Source organism: Rhagoletis pomonella, unplaced genomic scaffold, assembly GCF_013731165.1.
Source record: "Rhagoletis pomonella isolate Grant_MI unplaced genomic scaffold, Rhpom_1.0 Rhpom_scaffold_00004, whole genome shotgun sequence".
In the NCBI taxonomy this organism is placed as follows: domain Eukaryota; kingdom Metazoa; phylum Arthropoda; class Insecta; order Diptera; family Tephritidae; genus Rhagoletis; species Rhagoletis pomonella.
The window spans coordinates 9,739,089-9,767,022 of record NW_023458558.1 but is presented as its reverse complement, the minus strand read 5'-3'; the positions used below and the strand labels follow the sequence as shown (position 1 = coordinate 9,767,022).

Genomic DNA, 27,934 nt, shown 5'->3' with positions numbered 1-27,934 from the left:
ATGAGCTTCTCAGTATCACCAATGAACCTAACCTTCGAATCGATCAATTCTCCTGCAATTAACAACACTTACCACTACAACAATAGCAACGAATTATACAACAACGAAAGCACCATCAATGCATCTTCTTACCACTCCACAAATACCCACAACAACAACTATCACATAATCAACAAAATGCTGGAAATACACAATACCAGCACAGCTCTGCTGAATGCCACCAATCCAAGCCTAACCAATTCGGAGTATGAGCAATTCGAGGAAATGGATGAACTATCACCAGAATTGCGAAATTTCGTACGCATTGTTGTACCCTTCTGTTTTGGCATTTTTGCGCTGACCGGCTTCTTTGGCAACACACTTGTCATACTGGTCGTTGTCTTCAATCAGCAAATGCATTCCACAACAAATCTGCTGATCGTCAATTTGGCTGTGGCCGATCTGCTGTTCGTTGTTCTCTGCATACCGTTCACAGCAACCGATTATATAACCGAGTATTGGCCCTTCGGTGATATATGGTGTCGTTCGGTGCAATATTTGATTGTGGTAACCGCATTTTCCAGCATCTATACGCTGGTACTGATGTCGATCGATCGCTTTTTGGCTGTTGTGCATCCGATACGTTCACGCCAATTGCGCACCGAGAAAGTGACAAAGATTGCAATTGCAACGCTGTGGGTGATTATTTTAACGATTTCCACACCAGTGGCGTTGGTGCATGGCTTAGCGGTGAGTAAGGAAGTGCTTCGAGTAGTAGATATATTCCAAATTTGGATATAGAAATGATTGAAGCATATAGACGCGTATGTGTATATATTTTTATATATTTAAGTCAAATTAACTAAATTTTTAAACTCGCCATACATTTTAATCTTTTAGTTCAAAATCAATTTCATAAAATTCTCTTCCTTGTATTTTTATTTCATCGATTCAAAAACGAACTAAGTTTATTTAGTAAAAAAAAAACGAGAACATAATTTGTATACACATAAGCGTTCCGCCGGCAAGTTTACTAGATAGAGATATAGTAAAACACTCCTGTCAAAATTGCAGAAACTTACAGAACAAACCTATTGTTCTACTGACGAAAACATTTAATACTTTTTAAGTTGGAGTCCCGTAGAAAATATTAAGTGGCCAATGTTTGCCGTCCTTTGATTTCAAATATGTAAGATTTGATAAAAAGAGATTTAGAGGCTGCACGTCACATAAGTAGTTACAGCGACCGAAACGATCTATTGAAACAAACTTCTATTCAACATCGCTCGGTCCTTTGGCTTCATTCCATTTAGATCGTGTGCTTCAGAGTTATTTTTCCCCATGCCCCAGTTGTTCCTGACCGGGAAAAGACCATGAAGTTTTGGGTGTAGTTAAATCTTGGAAGGCATAGGTCCACAAAGCTTGTGCCTAGCCCACCTTTTTGTTTTATCACCCTGAGGGTGTAAGGGTGTATAAGTTTCTTGACCTCTGAACTGTTCCCTGAGATGAGCCTCCCTATAAACAGTAGCGCCTTTTTCTTATTTGCAATGTGTAGGGGTGGCAAGTCAAAAATCAACTTGAGTGCCGCAGTTGGTGTTGTTTTCATCGCGCCAGTGATGCCCAAGAAGGCCAGTCGTTGAAGCTGAGCTTGGCCTGCGTGGATTTCACTTCTACCTTCTTCCACCAGACGGGTGCAGCATAAGGATAATACGTTTGGAGATCGCATCATACATCCACCTTGCCAGTTTAGGTCTATTGCCGCAGTTCCGTCCCATAAATTTCCGGCAAGTCCAGATAGAGGCGCTAGCCTTTTGAATACTTTTATCTAGGTGTGGATTCCATGAGAGCTTGTCATCAAGGATAATTCCTAGATATTTGATCTCTCTGAAAAGGTGTATCTCTGCACCGTGAAGGAATGGTTCTAGCAATTTGTCCTTTTCATTCATCCTGGATAAAATGACTATGCTATTCTTCTTGGAGTTTACGCTTAACGCATTTTTACTGCAAAAATTGGCGATTATGTTCAAAATATTCTGTAGGAGTTTGGAGATAGTACCTCTGATTATAATGGCAATGTTATCCGCATATCCCTGAACGTCAAAGCCGTTTACACAAAGAAGGCAGTTCGTCTACTATCCCTCTAATCCCTCTGCGGAGGACGAAACTGTTTATAAAGAGTATTCCGCGTTGTCTAAAGCGACCTCCACGGTCCTAGAAACTTCCCACCGGTACCTCTTTGTCCTCCAAAGACTTCTCAATTTTCCTTGTTAGAGTCTGAAGAGCGTGGATAGTAGATTTTGCTGGGAGATAGGAAAATTGGTATCTTTGAAAAGGGTTCCCGGTAAGGAAGCTATCCTTGATAAGCCTGTCTACGATTCTTTCCATTGTTTTTAGTCCAAAGGGCGTAAGACTAGTTAAATATGTTAGCTTACTGCTTTTTTAGATGGCTATTCTTTTAAGGAATTGCTCCAGAAGGATGCAACCCGCTCTATTTGATGAACTACATTTAACGTTAACGGCCTAACTGAAAAAATTTGTTTCAAGCCCGTGGATTGCAAAAAATAATCAAAAAATTAGCAAAAATATTTTTTCGCGCTATTTGTTGGGACTGCATGAGATGCATAACTCCCTAAAATTTTTAGCAAAGGAGTCTGAAAATTACAATCTTGAGTTTTTAAAATGCTTTTTTAAGTCTCAATTTTTCTATTTTTTCACTTAAATACAGCCTATCAAAATCCACGGCAAAATTTTGATTCTTTTCTGCGCTTAATTTTTTTTAGTATTTTATTTGCCTGCATTGATATGTAGGTAATACGAAGCCAATATTTTTGCTCTTTACTATCGAAACCAGATAATTTTTCGTCGACTCACACTTACAACTTGTGAGCCGTCATTTTTTGCACGGCAGCGTAGGACGCCGTCGAGGATCCCGTGGATCACTGGGGGTCCACCTGGACAACTTTGGGAATCACTGAAATAGAGACACAAAACAAATTACTCAAAGCTCATAAATACCCAAATATATGCTGGACAGCTGACGCTCATTCACAAACTATACACGACAAGACTCAAGGCGCAAACTAATTAGTACCTATCTTAAATTTCTCCGATCTTAATCTGCAAAAAAGTATATCATTTACGGTCATCGTCCGTGATCATTGCTTAAAAGATATACGAGCGTCTACAAAATTATCATTGCCCATTAATCAACACAATTTGTTTAATTTTTCTAACAGAAAATAAAAAATTAAAAGAACAATAAAAACGAAATAAAAAAAAACTAATTTTCCTTTTTCAAATGATTCAGCTCTTTAAAAACATCGCAAGTTCTACTACTACTGCCTTTGATTTAACAATTTCGATTTTGATTACACACGCACATAGCACATTCTTCAATTTATTGCTTTCCATCATTCGCACCTCGTTGTGGAACGGCCAACTGGGAAATAGCTAAATAGCTGCCAACTAAATACATGGCTAACAAGCCAACAAACAATGCCAACGTATGCGCAATCAGCAAAGCTGGAACACTTTATCAGTCCATGTCAGTCAGTTGGTCGGTCGGTGTGTTGGTCTCTCGACGGTCAAGTATCCCGTCAGCTATACATATCCACCCACTTGTTCAGCAGTGGACTCAATGTTTATATTAATTTTTTTTTTCGTCTTAGTTTCCCCTTTTCTGCTGGTGTGATTGCTTTTGCTTTTTTTGCTTGCCTGTTTGCTGTTTTCATTTCAACTTAGAAAGTAGCAACATTTGATTTAAATAAAATTCACATTTTAATATTTGTTTTCTACACGTGAATTTTATTGCAAACAGTTGGTGCCCCAGCATGTGGCAAAGCTCCTAGTTAGCTGCTGTTGTAATCAAGTGTTTTGCGGTGCGTCAGCGTGTATGTAGAAGCTTTGTGGAATTCCTGGTCTGAGTAACAACCAAAAACATCCACCATTTGAAGAATTGTAAATTTGTGTGGCTTCCTCTGTTTGTATGATAACTGCAAGAAGCACTTTGAAAACACTTGGGGAATATGCAAGCGCCAACTTTATCCCTTAATTTCCAAATATTTTTTTGGTCAAAGACTAAGTTCAATGTCGAAATAAAAATGTTTGATTTGCCAATTTCCAATGCTGAGTTTCCAATGTTTCCATTTCATAATAATGATTATTTGAATACTGGTGTTAAAAATTTGAGGTATCGATAAAAGAATTTTTGTCGAACGAAATTTTAACCAGCAAGCTCTTTAACTTCATGAAATTGAGGACATTTTAGAAAAATTACTAAAACGCAATTGATTTAGAGTACTTTACTTCCAAACCCGATAATCTAAGCAATCATGGATACATCAAAAAGGCGCACATTGGTGATGTAATTGAACTTGAGCTTGAACCTAGGGAAGTGGAATAAGATCCTTAGCTTAGATATTCTATCGAAAAAAGATGCAAATTATCAATTTTGATGACTAAAGGCAGGGGTTCAGATAGCCAATTTAGCAACACATGTACGCGATCTGCACCAATCGATAGATAATTTTTTAGTAGCATTTGACAATGACTCCTCTCCTCTCCTTCGGCTGCGTCATATTATTCCATGTCATATTTCGACTGCCGAGTGGAAGGTCGACCTATCTCAGCAGCCAGCTCGAAAACGCCCTATCTCAAAAAAATTCCCAAGAATGCCCTATTTCAGAATTCGTATCAAAAGCGCCCTATATCAGCTGCCGATTCCAAAGCGTCCTACATCAGCACATTTTCAAAACATTTTGAACTGAGATAGTGCGCTTTTAAACCGAATTCTGAGATAAGGTATTTTTCAATAAAATTCTGAAATAGGGCGTCCTTGAAAAGTTTTTTGAGATAGGGCGTTTTTGAACTAACTGCCTGCCGCGATAAGTCAATCTTACACTCAGCAGTCGACTTGTATGGGTACCAGACCAAGGTACCACAGCAAGTAGCGTCATTGGAAATGAATTGGCCAGTAAGACGATTCTCGACTCGGTATCACCGACAAAAGAGATAGTGATACATACTACATTTGAGTGCAAGTGAACTGCTCGATGTACGAAGAAAACCAGGGCATGTGGAACTGCATAGTCCCTCTCTCATCGAAGGTCGACCGTAAGGGCCGAGTGGTCTTCCCAGCCTCACAAGGCCGTAACTATGAATTCCAGTGGACACACTGACGGGGTAATTCAAAATGAAGGAGGGGATGAAATGAAATCATCGCCAAATTTCGTATTAGACTATGTTCAAACAGGCCAATTAGCTGAGGCAATTAAGCTTTAAATTGCGACATTGAGTTTGATGTTCACACACACGCCAGCTGCGCAATTGACGATACGAAATATCAGCTGCTAGATTACCTGCAGTGATGGAAAAGTTGGTTCAATCGTACCTTTATTTAGTTGGAAAGTACATACGGTACGAACAAACAATTTTAGGTACATTTAGAACATAGCCAAATAACTTCTCCGGAAAGCAGTTCTTATTTTTACTGCTAGACGGAAAATATTTCTTTTTAAGACCTCAGATCAAAGATCCGGAATTAAAGTGATTCACCTTTTCTTCAACATACTTTTGTCACGCGCCATTCTGCAATAACTACACTAATCCACTTTAAGCATGGACAAAACATTTGGGAAATTCCTAAATAAATGCTTTTTTTTAATTTTTAAGGTGTAATTGAAAATCAATGACATGCTTCAGGAACTCCGTTTCCGAATTAGCAAAAATTACAGCCGCTATTTCAACTGAAATATGTATATTTCGCCGGAAACTCGTACAAATGTTCGCATGAGAATATTTGCGAAAAAATATGCCAGCAATGCGCGCGATTTGCTAATAAAAATAAAATTTCACAATGCAATAAAATACCTAATCAGATGTAATTAATTGCAGGCCTCCATATGCATATATATTAGAGTGGTTCAAAAATTTTATTTTTTTGCAAATTCATAAACACTACCTCAAATTGTTGTTATTTGTGATAAAAAAGAGAAACGTGTTTTTTTATTTTGAAAAAAAAAAAATGTCTTAGAGGTTTTTTTTATTTTCGTGATATATCAAAATGCTGCTAAAAATGTGTTTTTTACATATAATTACTCTGGTATTATTGGGGAATATTTCCTTAATTACACACCTGTCTTGGACAGTTAGAATGAGCCTAGTTCCCGAAAATATGCTCTCGAAAAGACCCTAGTAAAATTAAAACGTTGACTCAACGATTTACGCGTTGTCATGGGTTGGAACTTGTTACCAGGAGGTTTCTGGGGTTGCTAATTAGGAACCTGAAGTCAGTTTTTTCAAAATTCATAATGGCGGATCCAAAATGGCGATCCATTTTTTTTTAAATACGACTGGATTTTTTCGAAAACCGGCACTCGAGAGTTTTTGGGGTCGCCGATTACGAATCTGAAGTAAATTTTTTTTAATTCAAAATGGTGGATCCAATATGGCGATCAATTTCTTAATTCCAGTGAAAATTTTGGCGATGCACCCTATTTAAATACATAAAAGCCATAGCAATGGTTGAGATATGGACATCCACTCACCAATTAAATTCGAGTAATTGATAAATTATTGGTTTAGAGTTGGTTCTGCTTACTCATATTTAGCGCTAGATAAATAAATTGTAATTAATTATGAACTTCTAATTAATGTTCACGGATGGATACATATGGCAAATTTGCATAGTAGCTGCATACACATACACATATGTATGTATATGTACATATGTATATACATATTTCGGTAATATATTTTTGCGCGTTTGAGAACTTTTATTTACCTGTGTCTGCATGTTAAAAAAAAAAACTAGAACAAATACACAAAAACATTTGTATACTAACTGATAAAAAAGATAAACAGTTGCTTGGTTATTTGCATTTCCTGTTTTAATCACACAAAGACCACAAGAAAAAAACGCTGCTAACAGTACAGCGAGGTCTTTGCTGATGGCAAAATTTGTCAATAATTAGACATGAAATTGAAATCAATGCTTTAGTGCCGAGCGTTTATAGCTGATAACGATTAGAGCCATCCAGTTAGAGGCAGATAGATAACAGTGTTATTATACACAAATGCCGGAACACAATTTGAGGTGCCAACTACGGCGATTGTTATTGCCATTCAGTGCGAGTTTTTTTTGTTTTTTTTTTTATAAATAGGTTCTACCTTCACTGTGGTTGCGTTGACAAATGGGAAAGTGGAAAAAGCAACAACAGTTTACATGGCGCTAACTAAGCTCAGTGGGTAGAACACTACTGGCTTTGTGCGCCGGATTTTACAGTTCGAGTCCTATTTGTGAGCCATATTAAGAAGTTATGCAGTTTTATAGCTCATTGATTTTTATTAGAGTGCAAATGTCAAGGCGCATGAAATTCGCGTTTATTTTTAATAAAAATGCACAACACCGTCAGTCAAAAAAATCATGCGGTCTTCTAGAGTCTTGAATTTTGCACTTTAACCCATTAATATTTAATAGTAATATTTTATAAAACTGCAGTCCTAGAATTTTTCTGAGAATTTTGAATAAAAAGTTTAACATTTTTGGTTGAATTTTTATAATTTTTGTACGAAGTTTGAATGTGGTGCTGGTTATGTAATATTAGATAAGCATTAATTCAATAAAATAAAAAGATCTCAAACTGGTCAAATGGTCACTTAACTTAATCAGCTGACGACAAGTGTACGTGTAGATAAGGGTATCAGTGTATTTTTAGAGGTGTGAATAAATGACTTTATGAAACAAATAATAAATGTTTACCAACTTTTATTTAACTTGCTATGTACTTGTCTATATATGTACATATGTTTGCTTTTTAACCAAGTTCCCGAGAAGCTCGAGACTTGAAACGAGCTCAAAATAATGCAATATGAAAGATGAATTGATTCACTAGGTAGCACAAAAGTCGAGACAATTGGGGAAACCCGCATATATGGTCCATTTGTTTCATATTTGGAAAGCTTGTTTTAAAACAGATTTCTTTACTATTAACGTATTATTTTTATGCTGGTATATTACTCTTAATATTATGGAAAACTTAGTAGACTATAAAAGTAAACATGATCTGAAATTTAACTCTGATTTTTAAGAATTATCTACACTTTCACACAAAAAAATATCAGTGTCTGCTTGTTTAAACAATATAATTTTAAGGCCTTATAGCAATTAATATACATATTCAACAATTTTCATTGAACTTGAGGCCGTGTTTAATGTAAAACTATTATGGAAAAGCAACAATAATTCTGAAAAAATGGTAGAAGTGATAGCTGTTTCGGAAGTCACCACATTTCCTCATCAGACTTCGTTCAGTAGGATTCGAACCGACGATCCCACTGGCTCAGCCAGTTGCCTACGCACTGCGCTAGGTTCGACTTGTGAATGCTTGTTGCTTTTTTCCACACTTTCTTTTGTTAAGCCAACTACAAATACAACCCAAGTAGCTATCACTTCTATCATTTTTTCAGAATTATTGTTGCTTTTCCACAATAGGAGTCTGAGTCTCCGATTTTTATAATTTTGAGTGAATTTAAATCTCTTTCATATCGTAATGGTTTCGATTTTTCTTCCACAAAATACAATTTCAAAATGTTGTGTTGTGAATTATTTAACTAGTTTTTAAGTTTTCTCTAATCTATTTTTCCCACATGAAGTATCGATAGTGTAGAGTGAAAAGTTGCTTAGTCCACTTTTGGATCATTTTGTTGCTCAAACTAAAATATCTGGCCTCAATTCTGGGTCGATTTTTGTTTACGTTAAAACCTAAAACTAAATTCTTTAAATTGTAATTAAAATAATGAACAAAAGAAAATTTTTTGCATAGATACTTTTAACGCGGTCCAGTTTATGAATGTCTCTTAAATGAGGCGAAATACTTTGCAGTCATAAAATAGGCAAAATTTTATGATTCGCTTGGGGAAAACAGTGAATTTTTTGTTGAGCCAAAATAAATAGAAATTTTGGTCACCTAACGTGCTTACGTATGTACATACCGCCGTTTGTATATTTACATACATGCATGTATAGTATATGTATATATTATATACATCCAATATTTATAAGCGCATAGGCATTTTTATTTTTACGAAGTAATTTATTAAACACAGCGACCATTTTTAGAAGCTATCAGCAATGCCAATTGTATATAAATACTCTCATTGACATAACACAAACTTATCTATATATATACTTATTCCTGCGTATACTATGTAATTCGACTGTCAAATACCATAAGCAAAATATGTACATAGATACATATTTCACCAGTCATAAAAGTATGTTTACAAATGCAACAAATAGCAAAGCACTATATCACAGACGCATTGTAATGCATCAGTTGAAGACTTTTATTACAAGAAATTCTCAAAAATAACCAAATGCGGACACATGCACATAAATCTAAAAGAAAGAGCTAAATTTTCGGCGCTGCACTAATTTTGGTGAATAGCACACGAATCACAATACATACTTATGTACATATGTATACATACTTACATATATCGTATAATAGTGTAAATATGCATTAGGAGCAGGCGAGGCGTGAAGTTCGGCTAATAAACATTTGTTTTGTAAACATTGTTGGTTGCACGCCTGCGAATTTGTTTATAATAAAACAAGTGAATTTTGGAAAATTTTTAAATAGTGTTTCGAGTGTTTGAAATAAAATAACTTGTAAAAATACATCAAAATTCCAGAAGTAATAAATAGCAAAATAAATAAAATTGGAGTTTATTTTTTTTTAGCAAAAGTTCTTCAAGATTATGTATTGATGTAAGAATTTTCAATACTGCTTGTCCAACTGATGTCCAGGCTTTCGGTTTTTCCGTTTCCATCCAAAACTAATTTGACAAAAGATATCGGAAACTGGTTCCGCCATACATTGCCTTCTCAGTATGTCTGAAGAAATAACAATAGCAACAAATCTTCGAAAGCTTCTCAAATAAAGGACGAAATAAGAGTGGCATATAAAATTTTCTTAATAGTGGAAACTGATGGGAAGAAAAACGCTTTTTTTCGGAATGCACAATGGTTCCATGTTGGAGCATCGGTCAAAAATCGTTTTCTCTGAAAATAAGTTAGATGAAACTTACACTTGTTACCCTTTGTCCGGGCTGGGGCGATAATGAATAAGTTAATACTAACTAGTAAGGAAATAAAAGTTCGGCGCCGATATCCAATTCCGAGATATACATTTGTGGTCATAAGTGGGCGGCGCTATGGCCAAAATCTAAGAATGTATAACTATATGATTTTCTGATAAGTGTTTATTGCAATCCCTGATTTTGAGTCAATTAGCTTCAGTAGTTACTGATTTATCGCAGTTTTATGGGAGGTGGAAGAGGAGAATAAATTTCTTAGCTGGACCCTGGGCAAGACTCATATCGAGTTTGGTAAGAATTGGTAAAGCGGCTACTGAGATAAAGCAGTCCATCATAAGTGGGCGGGAACCACGCCCATTTTCCAACAATTTCATTCAAATATTATTTTGTACTAAAATTTTAACTCACATGCTAATTTTCAACGACAATTTTGACCCAATATTTACAGAAATATTGGAGTTTTTGCATTTTCCGAAAATACCGTTATATGGGAAGTGGGTTTGGTTACAGTTCGATTTCGCCTATTTTCAACACCAACCTACCTTAATTAGTAAAATTCTTGGCAACCATCGAAGTACCGTAGAGTGCCCAAAGTTATAGACTAGCACTAAATCCGTACGTAAATTGATAAACATCTATGAGAGCTACAAATAAAGTATGTACAACACATCCTGCAAATTATTATTGAGTTCCATTTTTTTCACTTAAAAATAATGATCGTTCAAAAAATCAAAAGCTATACCAGCGCGATTTTCGCCGCATCTTTTTCAGAGGTAGCGACATCCGAACAAAGGAATAAGCCTCAAAATTTTCAGGTCAAAATTTCAGTAAGTTGCTTTTGTATAGCCCTTTCAATTTTATGAATAATCATTATTTTTAAAGGGAAAAAATAAAACTCAATGGTAATTATTAAGCAAAAAAATAAAAATCATAAAATAATCATTATTTGTGATCGTAAAAATAAAAATCAAATAATAATTATTTCCGCTGAGCAAAAAAAAATATAAATAATAATAATAATTATTATTTTAGAGCGAAAAAAATAAAACTCATAAAATAATGATTAAATGCAAAAAAATCATTGCGCATTTTCATTTGCACACACATTTCATTTTTATTTATCCTACGATCTTCGTCGCTAGTAGCCGGCTTTTTTCGTGAAAGGCTTTTAATATAAATGAAAGAAATGATAATTTTTTTTTATAATTTTTCATACCAACTAACAAGCATACTTATCTTCTATCTATATATATAAATGTGAATGTCTTTTTGTTTACTACCTTATAACTTTTGAACCGCGGGTTCAGGTTAGTTCTAAATATATATACATACACCCATATTGCATAGAACAGTGCCAACCGTTTTGTTTGTAATCCAAAAAAATAAATATAGTATTTACACCTTTTTTTGCATTTGCAAAAATAATTTTACGCAATTAGAAAAAGAAGTAATAAAATAGTATGTGCAACTATAAAAATAATTTATCAGTACTAGACCTTTGGCTGAAAAAGTTTTGCCAAATTTCATAAATCTGCATAATCTTTAAACTTCACAATCCGCTATTATCGGCAACCAGCTAAAAGTTTAAATTTATTCATTAAGAAGCCCTGCAGCACACATAGCAAGCACAGCAGTACATACACACATACATACATTCATTTACATACATATGTATATATGTATGTGTTTAGTTACAGATACTCGCGTGCGGCCGCAATTAAACGCCAATTCACATAAATGCTTGTCATTTGGCGCGCACTTATTTAATTTTGTGCAAATATTTCAACGCCATACAACGCTGAATAACTCATTAAATCATATTAATTTCAAACTTCGACACATAATCAGTGGCCATAATTTTAATTTCGTTGCACCACATTTTTGTTGTGGTGATAACACAAATATGAAAGCTTGGCCTTTTAACTCACAGCTATGCGCCACCGCGGCGTATGAGTAATTTATTTAAATCATTATTAATGAATACGCGGAATTCAGCAATGCAGCAGTGCGATTTCAAATTGTTATTAAACTAACGATTTCAATTCGATTGCATTTTAGTTATGCATTATACGCTCACCCTTTTTTGGAATAGTGGCAAAGGTGCTTCATATTATGGAAGCTTAATTCACGTACCTACACATGCATATTTAAGTAGGTTGTCAATGTCTGGTTAACAAAAATCGGAGGTAGAAGCTTCGGTTAACACTAGACTGATGAGTATACTCATCTATTACGTTTACGATCACAAACTTAAATTTTTTCATAGAAACTAGGAATTTGAAATAAAAATTAATTTAATTATGGCGACAAAAAAATCAATAACAAAATCTATAAAAAATATCGACAACAAAATCGATAAAAATTTCAATAACAAAACCGATCAAAATACCGATTATTATATCGATAAGTACCGAATTTGTCAAGCCATGACAAATGCAAATGCGTGTATTTTGTTTGTGTATTGCAAATAATTTGCATGTGTGTGCATGTACTTCCGTTGCACAATTTCCGTTGAACTTGCCAATTTACTCCCAACCAACCAACCAACCGCCGCACAGTGGGACAAAAAAGGTTGCTGTGGACAAATCAATTTTGATAGCCAAAATATGAACCGTTTTGAAGTTTCTTTTTTTCTAAATAAAAGATAATTAAATTTCGCGTTGATCTATCCGTGGCAATTTTTTCAAAAAGCTCTAGTTTTTTACGTTTTTATGTTGAAAAATCGAAGAAAAAGTTTTTTACGTTTGAATGCTTCCACTTTTTTGGAAAATACTTGAAATTAATTTCAAATGTCTGCAATTATTTGAAAAATTTTTCATAAATATTTTCCCATAGGATACATTTAATTGAAGGAAGCATTTCGTTTGTTATCTATACTAATTTCGGTCCGTGTGAATGAAATTACTTAAACAGGTGGCAGCCCTCCCACATGAGTATGGAATTAGTTTTATACATATACATACATATCTCCATACCAAGTTCCAGTACTCTACCACAAATACTTGCTGAGATATGGGAAAGGCCACGCCCCATGTCAAATCGAGAAAAAGTTGCAGTTGGACTAAATGACATCAGTTTGCAAAATTTCATGATGTGTATTTGAGTAGTTAAAGCGTAACGTACTCACTTTCCTATTTATAATATCAGTAAGGATTTTACTAATTAAAACCAAAAAAAAACAGACTTATTTATTTTTGCTTAGTCGTATTTCTATTTATGTGTATTAACTAAAAAAAAAATGTCCATGACTTTTTTCTTTGTATTTTTTTTTTTCTCCCCTTAACAGGAATTGGAACCATATCCGAATGTCACCTACGTATTTTGTACATTTTCGGAGAACAATACGCTCATCACCCTAAGCAACTATCAAATAATATTTTTCGCCGGCTCCTATCTGCTGCCGCTAATGGCAATCAGTGGTCTATATGTGCGTATGATTATGCGTCTTTGGCATCAGGGTAATGGCGTACAAATGTCAGTGAAATCGCAGCGTGGCCGCAAACGTGTTACACGTCTAGTTGTGGTTGTGGTTGTGGCATTCGCTTCACTTTGGCTGCCCGTACAGGTAAGTAATATTAAATACGAGCATAATTTGCATATAAAATACACACACACACACACACACACATACATTCAAATATGCACTAACATGCTTATAAAAGGCTGTCCATACATAAACAGCACGATTCTGTGCACTTGATAAATTAAAAATCTTTATAATTTGTAAATTTTTTATTATAAATATTTATAAAGAATTGGTATTCTAGAGCGGTCATCAAAAGCTCTTTTCATGATAAATTATCAAGATTGAAAATGTTATTGCGAATTGAAATTTCATGTGAATATACATAATTTTTTTTTTTTTTACTTTGCGAGTATAGCATAGCAGGTTTCTACTGGCAATCCTAAGTAAATTTCCCGAAGTTACCATGGGTCTAAAATAAATTTGTAGTTTGACAAATTGCGAAATTAAGTTTCGCAGAAATTGTGAAATTGTTCACTGCTGCGCCCTCTGGTGGAAGTTTAACGAAAAAGTGAAGTGCAAAAATGGATTCCTAATGCAACTACTACAGCAAAATGCTAAGAAACCTATTTTCACAATTTTGCAAACTCCAAATTGATTTTAGACCCATTTGGCTCCATTGGCTAATATGCTTTGAATTACGCGTAGAATCTATCTGTGCTACACGCGCATAGTCGAAAAAATCTCCGATACAAGTTGACCCGCCCTAATATATGCATTTACAGGTTTGATACATCAATAATTAATGTTATGAAATTATGCGTTTATCGACATACATACATACAAATATGCGATATAATTCAATTAAAAAGCTTATACAAGCACATATTTACAAATGTATATATATATTAGGGTGGTCCAAAACAAGTAAAGTCGGAATATTAATGCCCTCACAACTTTTGGTGGAAATAGTATGGAATTATTGAAAATCAATATTTTGCGATCGGGAAACTCTGGTTCTCTTCTGGAGATTTGCAGTAACAATGCTCAATTGTTTATTTAACTATTTTTTAAAACTAAAATATTGATTTTCAATAATTATATACCATTTCTATGAAAAGTTGTTTTTTCCTACATAAAATACATGGAAAACTTTGTGCGCTTTGGGCGACATCCAAATATTTTTTGATTTCAAAATAAAAAAATTTGGGTCCAATTTATTGGTATAAAACAATCCTAGCGGGTGCGAGCATACAAATTCCGACTTTTTCACATGCTTTTTTGGACTACCCTAGCATACATACATATGTACACATAAGTATGCATTAATATGATTTTAAAAATTAATACAAATTTAAATGTGTATAGGTACATATATTCACTTGTTACAATACATATTAAAATACGTAAACATACATACATACATATGTACGAGCATACCCGTCGCTGATGATTGCACACTGATTACTGGCAGCCCAATTCATTAAGTGTCCCTTATTTCATTATAATTCCTCATTAATCTACTTTTAATGCGCCTGTATATTTACACTACACTTCAAATTAATTCAATTTTTTATTGTCCTGCCGCCAACACCAACCAACATCATCACCACCTCCAACACCACTACATACCACTCGTCAACTGCTCATTATCCACTTCTCTTTTCTTTTTTCTACCTTTAATCAGTTGATTCTGCTGTTAAAAGCGCTCGAGGTGTATCATTCGAATACGAAAACCAAACTTTTGCTGCAAATCATCGCTCAAACGCTGGCCTACATGAGCTCGTGCATAAATCCCGTATTGTATGCCTTCCTCTCGGATAATTTTCGCAAGGCTTTCTATAAGGTGAGTATATATAAATACATATGTACATTAGACCACGTCGAAAAAAAGATAAAGAATCCTGCAATGCGACCGAAATAAGACTCAAATTTTAGCATTTCGTATAGTAATAATCCTCCAAGAATCTCACCTCTCTAGGACAATTGCAAGAGGTGCCGCCTCGAGCCTTTAGTTGTTCCAATGAAAAAAAAAAATTTGGTATATACTAGATTTGACCTAAATATGACAAAGCATTCAAAAATAATAATTTAGGAATTTAAATAATCTGAGCCTGCATAATACTTAAATGACGTTTTCATTGATCCTAGAAAATTAGATCGACCTCAAAAGGAAACAACTCATTTTCTTACAGGTAATTTCTATGGGAAAACTTAAGGTTCGAGGCGGCACCTCTTACAATTGTCCTTATTCCGGTCGCATTGCAGGACTTCATATTTTTTTGACGTAGTCTAATGTACGTACGTAAATACCAAATATTTATTCATCCATAAATATTAATTTATTTAAATGCTACCTTTATAGGTTTATACATACATATATATGTATGTTTCTATGTATATGCAGCAGTTAATGTTGTTGCTATTATTGAAATTCAACTCTCACAACTTTCTGAGCGCATAAATTTGTGTAAATAAGTATTTGCATTTCCATTAAAGATATATTTCTGCCATTACTTGATATACTTATTGTCGCAACTTTTCTGAGTATTTTACAAATAATTTTTAAGACTCTTCACTAGGTCAGCATTTACTTTCCTTAAATTGATTGCATCCAATTTTTCTACTATTCCAGCACTTATACTTTTCTATGGCTTTTTATATGTAGATGAACAAAAATATAACAAGTATGCATTTATTTATTGGATACCTTTAAATAGGGCAATATAAAAAGGACTATTAGTATTTTGCAATCATTTATTTATTTATTATTTATTTTTGTCGGCATCAGGCACGAAAACCACGCGTGATCCATTTTTTATAACAAAAAAACCCCGTTATTGTCGTATTTGATGCGCTTATGTATTAATGGCTTGACTATTTTCCATCCTATTTTTAAAATCGGAATCGAACAAGCTTTGAAAAGTGGTTTTATATACATTTAAAATTGTGTATAACAATATATTGTTAGGCTTAGCTCGTTGGGAGTTTTCATCGGTTAAATTTTAGTCTGCTCCTATTTTTCTGCATGTTTTCAACTTTGGCCAAATATTTATGAAAGTTGCCAAAAAAAAAGTGTAAATATTGTGGAAGTTAGGCAATTTAAGCAAAAATACGGCCTTGAATTTATATGTGTTTATGTACCGGACCTTCAGATTTTTTGAGCAGTGTGGCTAAAGAGTTTATCAATATTTACTCAAAATTTACATATACAATGGCTCTTAAGAAAAAAAAATTATTTTTTCCTAAAATTTGAGAAAAATGCGCGTGGAACTGCCCACTTATATCACATATGTATGCATATCTCAGAAACTAATTGTGAATATTTTATTATAACAAGGAGTACACTTACATTTGACACTGACTGTACATACCATGCATTGTTGCTTCGAAACGTGAGTGTGTATGGTATAGATTGAAAAATTTATGATTTCCTAAAAAAAATTCTTTGACTTGCATGAGAAATCTTAAAAATATTGTATTAAATATATTTGTGTAGGGATTAAACGATACCATGTAGGGATCGATACTTTTACTTGGAAGTAATATCGAAAGACAAAAAATCGGATCGAAAGTATCGATACCCACTCATATGGATACTTTGGCTATAAGGGGTATGCCTTGCGAACTAAATAAGTAAAATTTTGGTTTGTTTTCATGTCCTCAGTTAACTATTATCTGGGAGTCCTAAAGTCCAAACAATATTTTTAATTATGAATGGTATCTAATACCATCCAGTTCATCGGAAAATATTACAATAAAATTAATCTCGTTTAAAAGAAATTTTGTCATACAATTGGTACAAAAATTATGAACCAAAGATTTAAATACCTACGATAGTCTCAAAATTGTCCCCTTGTTACTTCACCGGGTAGAATTCTACATAGCGTGGAGAGTACAGAAACAGAATGATACGGATAAAATTTTACTGAAAGAAATTCTTAAAAGCATTGAAAACATTAAAGATTTTCTAGTATCTAGATAAAGCGAACTAGAATAATTTTTTCTATTTGACATCTACTTTTCTCCAGACTGGCGCTTAAACTTTTTGGAATATTTCAGCTTTTTCGAAGATTTTTTTTTTTTTTAAATCAACTCTTGGTACCCTACTCTTTTTCTTCTTTGTTTATATTCATCAATAACAGAGCTGCTAGACTCTCACCAGCTTAAGTATTTTCCGCTGGTCTTTCCTGCGTAGCTATTCTCTTGCATTTTGCTCAAGGTCATCACATGCTAATGCGCGTTAAAGCTGTAGAGTTACTCAGTGAGCTCAAAATCGCGTTGAAACGTCTGTACTGACCACTCATCCAGTTCACTCTACCACTTGAACAGTAGGGCCGTGTATACGTCGCATTACATTGATTTTGGTGAAGCAATTGGAGAGTGAATTCTCTGCACTACATCGACCTTGTCGCATTATCACGGTTTTCGCTGGCAATTATGCAGCCATAAAGAACAAGGCGCTTCATATTTGTTACAACAGTGGAGGAGAAATTGCCGAAGCCAAATTTTCCTTAGTATCGGATTTCGATATTCTTCGATACCCACTCAGTACTTGGTGCAAAAGTAGCGATACCAAAATTAATTGGTTTTGATCGAAAAGTATCGAGTATCTATATTTATATGCTATTAAATAAAAGGCCGTTAGAGAGCGAAAAAACCAAATTTTTTTCCATACAAAGTAAAAAACCGGCAACAAAAAAAGTTTGCACAGTTTGGTTTGACCTTTTTCACTACCTTTTTTCAAAATCTCTTATTTTTCGTTTACAAAATACTCTATAAATAGAGCCAGTTTGAATAGGTACTATTCGATTAAAGCCTATAAGTACATATAAAAGCTTGAATACTTAAGAGAAACAATGATGTTATTCAAGTGAAAGGGGATGTGTGTGTGTGTGAATATATTGACAAACAAAGAAATATTAATATATTCTTTAAAATTAAAAAACGGACTAAACAAGTGTATATGCTTATTGTACATACTCGTACATATATAAATAATATATGGAAAAAGTATCTAAAAGTACATAAAGAGAAATTGACGAGCATTCAAGGTCAAATGCGATTTTATCGATGGAAATTTTTCACTTTTTCCAATTTTCGTTGCTGCAAAAAAGTGTTTATTTTTGATGGAACTAAATACTAATGAATCTAAATACCAAAGATTATGGGAACATTGAACTTTAAATATCAAATTAAAAGCTCTTGCATTCTTTGTAGCACATAGAAATTTGTACTTTGATATAAACGTATGTATATACATATACATATATATGTAGGTATGCACGCGAGTGCGTATGTACAAAATGCTCTTGCCCAATTCGACCATTTGTTCCTCATCATTCGCACAAATAAATCAAAATTGCCAAAATTTTCTGATTGACGCATCACAATCACGAGCTTTTTAAAGGTTTTTAATTGATTTGCGTTTAGCGCTAAATGAAATAATGTGCGAAAAAAATGTTTACTGCAAATAAAGGAAATTGTTCCGTTGTGTTGTCGCTGTTAGGCGCCCAACTGTTCCACACACAGCAGGCGATCCCGCAGCACAGGCGAAGAGAAGCACTAAATAAAAAACAAAAACACAAATGTAATTAACTTTAATAAATTTTGAATCGAAAACATTGTAAACGAAAGAAGTAGCTTGTATTCAGCATTCGTACGGAATTTCTGAACTATCTTGTTTTGATTTTATGAACGATATTTGACTCAAAACAATGACAGTGTATGCTAAAAATACATACATAAATTTGTTGTGTGATACATATCTGTGCTGAAAATAAATAACTACTAAAGTCGACTTAGGAAAACGTTATTATGTCGACTTGCTCAGCAATTTACAAAAACAAAAAACTCTGAAATATATTTAGGCTATTCAAAACCGTATCTTAAAATACGCTGCTCTACTTTTCTATAAAAAAATTAGCTCTTGTGGCTTTCAAATAAGTATTATTCAGAATATAATTTGCTTCATTAAGAGATTTTTGTTTGCTTAATGGCAACTGGTCTATGTATGTACATATGTAAGTATATAAAAGCACGAATTGATATTTTCATAAATCACATTACGAAAAGGTCCCACAAAATTTAGCTGTTTATTGTATGCAGCAAGTTCATTCCATAAGCTCTAGAGAAAGCAGAATATTTAATTACAAGTGATTAACTCAGTGAGAGGGCGGAACCAGAATGAATTTATTTAACCAAAAATTCATTCAAACAAAAATAGTTTGGGTAGGCGTTGAGGCCAATGATAACCATCAGTTACCACCTCTGCATGGTTGTAAGTCAACCCCAACGACCTAAGTGAGGGACCGAATATAACAGTTATTGATGAAAACTGTCATTGAAGAATTCACAATGAAGGAAATGTTCTAAAACTAAGTGATACATACCAATCGATTTCTTTTTTCACCGAGAATAAAGTTTGAAAGTAAATTTTTATTTGTAGAATTCAGAAAAATAACAATTATTTTTGATTTTTATATTATTGGCTTAGATAACAGATATTTAACACTTTTATTTATAAAAGCCATCAATAAAAATCAGTCACCCACTTTAATTTTTTAAGTCACACTCATAAAAGTCTTTATCATCTTTCGCAGTTAATAAGGTGTTGGAGAACCAAAGTTTATTTCGATTTATACAATGACTTTTATAAGTGTGATTTTAAGAATAAAAGTCAGTGACTGATTTATAATGATGACTTTTGTAAATAAAATTCTTCAGTAACTGTTATGTAAGATATATAAAATAAAAATCAAAAATAACTGTTATTTGCAGATAATTTAAATAAAATTAAAAAATAATTGCTATTTTGGCCTTATAAACTAAAAATCAGAAAAAATAGGAGTAAGGTAAGAAATAAAATGAGTAATTAAATTGAATTCAAAAAATAATTGTTAAAAGCGGTTTTTTTTTTATATAAGTTGTAACTGGTAGGTTCCTGGCCCAAGAAGATATACTATGCTAAACTGTAATTGTAACCACTCCAACCTCAGGCTATTTAAGAAGTTAAACACTTTGGATGGTGACATGTTCCAAATTTTAAATGGAGAATATAATCGTTCCTTAAGCTGTGTCAGTCTGCTATTCATGATAGGTGGGTAATCACGTAGAATATGCTCTGCGATTTTCTCCACCAGCCCTCAAAACCTGCAGTCCATCTCTACAGAGCCCTCCATTTTGTTCGAAGAGTACCTTAACTTGCATTGTCCCGTCAGGTAGCCAGTTAAGAGTTCTAAGACCATCCAGGCTAACTTCTAGGTGTCTTTCGGAGTTTCTTCTGGAAGCAATTATGCATTTCTTTGATTGCCTTACTCTCTTTGACTGCAAGACAGATGCCGCTCTTTCTGGTGAACAACGCTTCTAAATTCTGTGTGCCCATACTCGTGTGCACACCGCATACTATGTCAGAGTTGGCACCTACCCGACTGCCGGTTAACCTAAATTGCCCTTAATCCTAGTAAGGCTATCTTAAGTTTGCAGAGGAAGCACAAACGTTATTTAATCGAAGAGTTTCTAAAAAGAAAACTTGACCTAATTTGCAGAGAAATCTGTAGTAATACCTTCTACCACGGCTTGTGCCACTTTTACCCCAAAATCTTCGGACACCACTACTGCCATTGCGCCTAAAATAAGGTGTCATTAAAAATTTACAGAAATTTGGGAAAAAGCAACATTTAATTGAGTTTTCCATCGAAGTGTGCGTGTGCCTGGAGAGCAATTATTCTTTGATTGTTGTGATTACTTTTAGTATTGTTGTTGTTGTGGTTATTGTGTTGTCGTCGTCCTTTTTAGTCTCATAACAAATTAAATGCAAATTCCATGGCAAACTCACCAACACACTTACGTGGCACCCTCTCACTTCGTGTAAATGTAAGTCTACACAATAGCTTTTCGGCCCACTCCTCAAATTCAATCGAAATACGTAAAATGTCTATTATTTTTTCACATTAATTCGTGGCCACACTCCACCAAGGTCAAGCAAATATGCAAATAAAGGGAATATTGCGATCGCCGAACCTAAAGTCCGCTCCTACTTTTCATTTTCACGCCAATTATGGTGTGCTGGCCTTGCTTTAATCCCATTATTTTCATTACATCCGCAACTTTCCCTTATTGTTCATGGGAACTTTTTTTTCCTTTGCTGCGCTTTTCTTTTGTGCTTCGTTCTATTTTATTTTTTTGTTTTTTGAGCTCAAATAGGTTTTTTTTTTAGCTTGCTCTTTGTTACACGTTCGTCGCTTTTCCTTAAACCTTTGGAAAATTTTGTAAGCTTTTGGTAAATTTTATTGCATACTTATAGGCTCTAAAGCCTAGAGATGCCGGCCGTTGGCTATTACTTGCCTTGAATTATTTTCTGAAGCATTAGCGTTCAAGAGTTTCTTTTTGTTTACATTGTGTATTTGTTGCTCATCTAACGGGAACCCTTTAAAAATTCTCAAAATTAATTTCCATTAATTAACCGACGTTAAAAAAGGAGGAAGGTCATCAATGCATCGGAATATATCTACATATATTTTTAATAACTTCAGACAATTTTAAACATTTTTGACAATTCTTTTTTTTTATCGGAAAGCTGATACCTCGAAGTTGGCTCTGTACTACTTTGGTATAGTTCCGATTATTGGATCATAAAGATATTAATGGTACTCATACATTTTTATATGAGCATTGAAGTCGCATGTATGTAGCTACATACTTAAGTATAAATTTTTTTTGCATATTTTACATGCGACATAAATTTCTTGAAAATACCGACCTTCTTTTTTCTATGCATTTCAGTACACAAACTTACTTCATACCCATCAGTGCTACAGCCTCCCCCACAAAAGTTTGCTTGTCGTAATTAATTTGTTTGTCAAGTCATTAAAAGGAAATTAATTACTTTTAATTATTATCGAATTTCGACTGCGAAGAGTGGCATTTTTAATGTCTTCTTTTTTTTTTTTACTACCTTTACTTTCAGCGCTTCCTCGATGTCCGATACCACTCACACATGCTGCAGCCATGTAGACAAACATTTTGCCATATTTCAGTCTCTTCACCACCTAAAATTTATTTCCACAAGTTCTAACATTTTTCCCCCATTCCACAATTGAATGAATTTGACTGTCGGCGGTATTACAAATTTAGTTACACCATCGTAGTGACAAAATGAATCGTCTGCCACTCACATGGCTGACAAGAATGCCACGTCATTGGCCATTAAGGTCAGTGAGTGTCGCCTGCCTGCTTCGCCGAGACAGGGAAGCTGCGAGCGGGGAGGTGTTATTGGTCGCGTGGTTGCTAATTGATGTTGAAATGTCCTGCTGTCAGCCAACTTTTGTGCCTTTTAATTGCCATTTTAGTGCTCTTGTCAATTTTCTAAGAGTGTCGCTTGTTCAGTTAGTGTTTTTTTTCCAAGTGACATTCAATATTAATAGACCTTCTGCACATTTTTATTTATTATTATTTTTTTTTGAATTCTTTTGTTTGGTATCGGTCTCTGAAAGAAATTAAAAATCTGGTCAAATAAATTTTAAAATTCTGATAGAGATAAACTTGCACGGTTGTAACGACCAAACATTTCTAATACTCGGATGCGGGGCCTCATGTGCGGAAGGATGCCCAATCCGGCCGGTCAAGTCAAAGTGTTTATAGTTGATTTAAAATAGATCCGCCACACAACAGTCGCCACAATGGAAATTTATTCATCAACGACATGATTGTTTTCTGACGTAGTGATTACGTAAATTTGCTATAAAAATCATTTAACTGCTTTAAGCTCACTTGTGGAATCTTTCACAAACAAAAGATACCCACAAATCGCCAAATCAAATCGATATCTAATCTGTCTAAAAGCTCACAATAATATTCGGCGGTGATTACTTTCCTTTCCTAAATACCTATAAATACCTAACTTAGGCTTCTTTGGTGCACATTCACCCGCAAAAGTTCGCTGATTGACTGTGTTATAGTGGTTGGATATCGGCAAAAATTCCTTTGAGTTTCTAAATGCCACCCTGGTCTCAGACGATGTAGAAGGAGCGATCCGGAATGGGAAGATTTTTTCGAGAGGAATCATTCTCCTAACAGCGCTATATTCAACCTAGCAAATATTTTGAAATATAAATCTTAGAGATAGCCAGCGAAGCTCGACTCCAAACACCTCGAAGAAGCTTTGTATGCTACGAACATGTTACTAGACATATTGGCCATAGATATGATGGGAAATAAAAGGGCAGACGGTGCTACTATATAATTACGGACATTATCACTGCAGGAGAGTGATTCACTGCAGTCAGACTAGTTCTGTATGGGTCTTGCCTTCCAAAGTAAAGAACAATTGAAATACCTGACTCTAACTGGTTCCACATTAACGGACAACAATTTCGGAGGAGTGTACTCGGAACAGACTACTGCAAGTGTTTCAAGTCGGCCTGAAGCATATAAAAGCGCAAACAGTCAACGACGTAACGTAGACGTAGGTTGATGTAGACACGATCGACCTTATGGGTTTTGCGTGTTAACGAAAACTCACCACCGAATGGCGGTGCCGTTGCCGCTGCTTCTCTCTCCTCTCTCTCTCTCTCTCTCTCTATCAACAGTAAATTTTATATGCTGCTACGTACGTCAACCTAGGTTTACGCTGCGTCGTTGACTAACTGCGCTTTAAAAGAAAGCTTTTGGGTACTTATAGTATTTACGCAGCCAGTCAGGCAGCTCTACAGGCATGAAATTTTATCGGTCATGAGTCTGCTGACACGTTTCTTTATTGAGGCAAGCACATAGATTCATTGCCTTGTAACGACCTTTACTGGAGTTGCTAAATGAGGATGATCCTGATTCTGTAAAGGGCTTCATAGATGCTGGAACCTTGGGTGGCCTGGGCATGTAGCTGGGATAAAATAAAGGCGTTTGCTCAAATTTGTGAAACCGTCGTATGGGTTTATATATTTATCAGGGAAGGTATAAAGATTTGGTACCAAAACGGGCTTACTGAGTAACTAAGTAGGGCAAACTAGCCTGATCTTACAACTTTTTTTCATTGAAAAATTTTACATTCATTAGTATGCGCCTTACTTGAAAGGAGCCATTTTTTTTGTAAGCTATTTTGAAAAGTTTTTGCAAAGTACATTTTTTTGGCTTGTGGGTCAAAATTTAAAAATAAGGCACACCCTAACGTATGTCCATACGCATGTATTTATGTATGTATATGGGTAAAAACCGCACTCGTATTTATTCACCGGTTGACCAAAACTCTCTTCCATAAGCGAGTTAAGATCAAAACATTAGTCCTATAATTGCAATGACTATCTATTTGGTTAACTGTTCAATACTGCTATAATTCCTAACAAAAACGCTTTTCTCCCCATTTCCAATGTGGTTATTTTTCTCGTTTTGTTTTAGTACTTATGACTCGGCAGCTGAATCAGCTAAATCTTTAAATATTAACAAACGGTGTCAACAAACCACAAAACCCAATAAAGTAGATAATTGAACACAAAATTTAATTATTCGAATCGGCCAAAATGGGCGGAAGACCGCATTCAATAGGAACAATAACAAATATTTACACTATAGAAAATTTGGTTGGCCCCACACTGTTAAGGATAATGCCAAATAATGGCACTGGTCCTGGAGGTAACAAGATACTTATTTCCTCTCGGAGTTGACTCGAGCTATTGCCTATTTTTTTCAAAATACGACTTCAAAAAGACTATACTAGATTTTAATGGTAACGCAAATGTGCAAAGGGTACGAATATGAATGCAAACGAATTTGAATACGAATCATCGATATCAAGGACACTTACATATTTATGCAGATATGTAGATGAGATGCAGAGGATAATTATAATGGCAACTCTTAAGATAACCATAGCTATAGAGGTAGCGATAACGACAGCTATGTATATCTATGAAAATGTTGATAACGAGTACATAGATCGATAACTGTAAAGATGGGCGGCTATCCACTAAGGATCTCTGACAGGATGAAGTACTTGAGCTTGTTCCTGGATGGAAAGTTTCCTTGAAAACCCAACGTAGAGTAAAGAGTCAAGAAGGCAGCAGTAGTCTTATATTGCCCTATATTGCTCTATGGGGCCTCTCGCCGATTTTAGTTCATTGGCTTAAAGAAATTATAACTATGCCAATTTTATTGCATGGTGCTCGTTTGACGGAACGCACTATATAAGGCCTTCATCGTCAAGCAGCTGAAAGAAATGCAAAGGGCTTTCTTAATTGAAATTAGTGGGGCATTTCGAACTATTCCTACCCAGACGTTTAATGCTAAGTCAAACGTTATACCCATAGATGTAACAGGCAGGTCTGCTACTGCGCATCTCGCAGTAAGACTAAGTGGGTGGGCTTCAAGTTCTCAAGCCAGTATTCTAAAAAACTTCGAGTTACTACCTACTCGGCAGTGGCACGCTGATTTTGGGTTCGCAGGAATCCTTCACTAGCCATATTTCATCGGGAGAGGACCATAGGGGTGCAGTATCTGGAATCAGCGTTCTGTAAATAAGCAAATCTGAATGGGAGGTACGTGGAGTCGTCTTCCATCAATCTGATATTAGACTACCGGATCACTCCAAAAGAAGGATTGGTCTCTCATTAGTTTAACACTTTTCAAGTAGGTAAATATATATTCCTTCATCAAGCCTCGTGGCTTCCGGATGGTATGTCCGAGAACGGTAAATGATTGTTTGACCTCCATATCGACCGCAACGGATTACTACGCTATTGAGCTCCTTCGGTATCCAGGTCACAGCGAAATCACTGGAAATCCCATAACGGGTAAGTACTGAGGACGTGCTCCGCGTATAGAATATCTGGGTACCCCCTTAGCCCGTGTGGTCAACCACGGCACAGATGAATGTGTATTAACTCAGCGTGTAGACAGGAGTCGGTCCAGGAGGCTCTTGTGACCAAGCAAGTTATACCTCTCGCTATTGGTGGGAGTTCAAACTGGTCATTGCTTCATAGATAAGCATGCAGTAAGGGTGAGGACTATCACCAACTGTATGGAATTATCTGAGCGTGTGCTACTCTGGGTCTTTGCTTTTGGGAGCCTAAGGTTCAAGCCCCTTGGGTCGGACTTTTTCCACACTCCCTATGAACTTTCGGGAATGAATATCAATTGCTTGAGGAAGTTCCTTTTCTTTTAAGAGCTTTTACTGCTCTGCCCACCCCCTTTTTTGTTTCTCCTCTTCAGCGCACCACAATGGGCAGCTTACGTATATGTCTAAGCCTCTAACCTGGCCAATCTCAATAATAACCATTTAAAGTAAAGTATATTATTAGATTTCGGCTGATTTGGGACCAGTCAAAATGGAATTGAATTTATTTGCATACCACTCTGAAAAATCGGTTATTTTTATTATTCTTAGATATATACATACATACATATGTGAGCAAATTAAAGTAAATTTTATTTGCTGCCGCTTTTTCCACAACATATACATTTATTTGTCTTTATGTAAACATATATACGTATATAAACTTGTATAGCATGTGTTAGTGCGCGCTGACTGCTCGTCTCGTGACACATCATTAATCAAACATAACGGTGCCGGAAGTGGCGAGTACGCAGACAAAACCTTAAATGTACCCGTAAAATTTCGTTAATCGTGCAAAGTTAGCAACAACAATAATAGCAAAAATAACAAAATAACAATCATTTAATATAGCATATTCATTCTAAGTATTTATGTATGTAAAACATTCACTTAATATTCTTACTTATTTTGTTGCCTGCTGCTGCTATTCTTCTTACAGGCTGTCCACTGCAAAGAGAGATATCGGAATTACTCAACGGATTTGCCGCCGCCTAGGCGTACATCATGCGCCCGCACATCGACCACAGGCTTGTAAGCTATCTGTCAGTAGCAGCATTCGCTAGCCCTACTGCGGCGTGGCAACCAAATGGCAAGGGAAATACGCGAGACGTGAAATGAGGTGCGACGTTGCGTATGAGTAACATATATATGTATGTACATCCGTGGAAGCACAAAGAGGATAAAGCAACGCTCCGCTGGCAAGTGAAATGATAAATTATGCTGACTAAAGCTGGAACCCCCAACGCCCATTCATAGTGTCAATGAGCAGTGGTTATTTGGAAATGGAATTAAACGAACAGAAATTTAATGTCAGCACACAAGCAAATGAATAAATTTCTTAAGCTAAAATAAATCCGATAATAAACAGAAGCCGAGAAGAGAGCGCGCAATAAAAACAAAGAAATACATATACAAAACGAGGCAGTAAAAAATATTTTCAAGAAGCAAAAATTTGGAAAGTGACAGAAAGTGAGTGAGAAGTGAAAGTGACGAACAAAGCAACAAAGAAACTCGCAATAGCACAACTTTTTCTCTTTTCACTCGTTTTTCATTTATTTCTCGAAACTAAA

General features: G+C 35.1%; 1 protein-coding gene across 1 annotated transcript; it reads left to right on the top strand.

Moving 5' to 3' along the window:
- Nucleotides 1-27,934, top strand: LOC118738006 (allatostatin-A receptor). Its single transcript, XM_036468866.1, has 4 exons — nucleotides 1-729; nucleotides 13,364-13,642; nucleotides 15,228-15,386; nucleotides 27,304-27,934. The coding sequence occupies exons 1-4, from the start codon at nucleotides 1-3 to the stop codon at nucleotides 27,397-27,399; spliced, it is 1,263 nt and encodes a 420-aa protein (XP_036324759.1). The 3' UTR covers nucleotides 27,400-27,934.

Bases quoted from the DNA above. Each gene is read 5' to 3' on its own strand.
- LOC118738006 (XM_036468866.1), top strand. From the start codon at position 1: ATGAGCTTCTCAGTATCACCAATGAACCTAACCTTCGAATCGATCAAT. The intron at 730-13,363 runs GTGAGTAAGGAA...TCCCCTTAACAG, and splicing joins CGTTGGTGCATGGCTTAGCG to GAATTGGAACCATATCCGAA. The intron at 15,387-27,303 runs GTGAGTATATAT...TTCTTCTTACAG, and splicing joins TTCGCAAGGCTTTCTATAAG to GCTGTCCACTGCAAAGAGAG.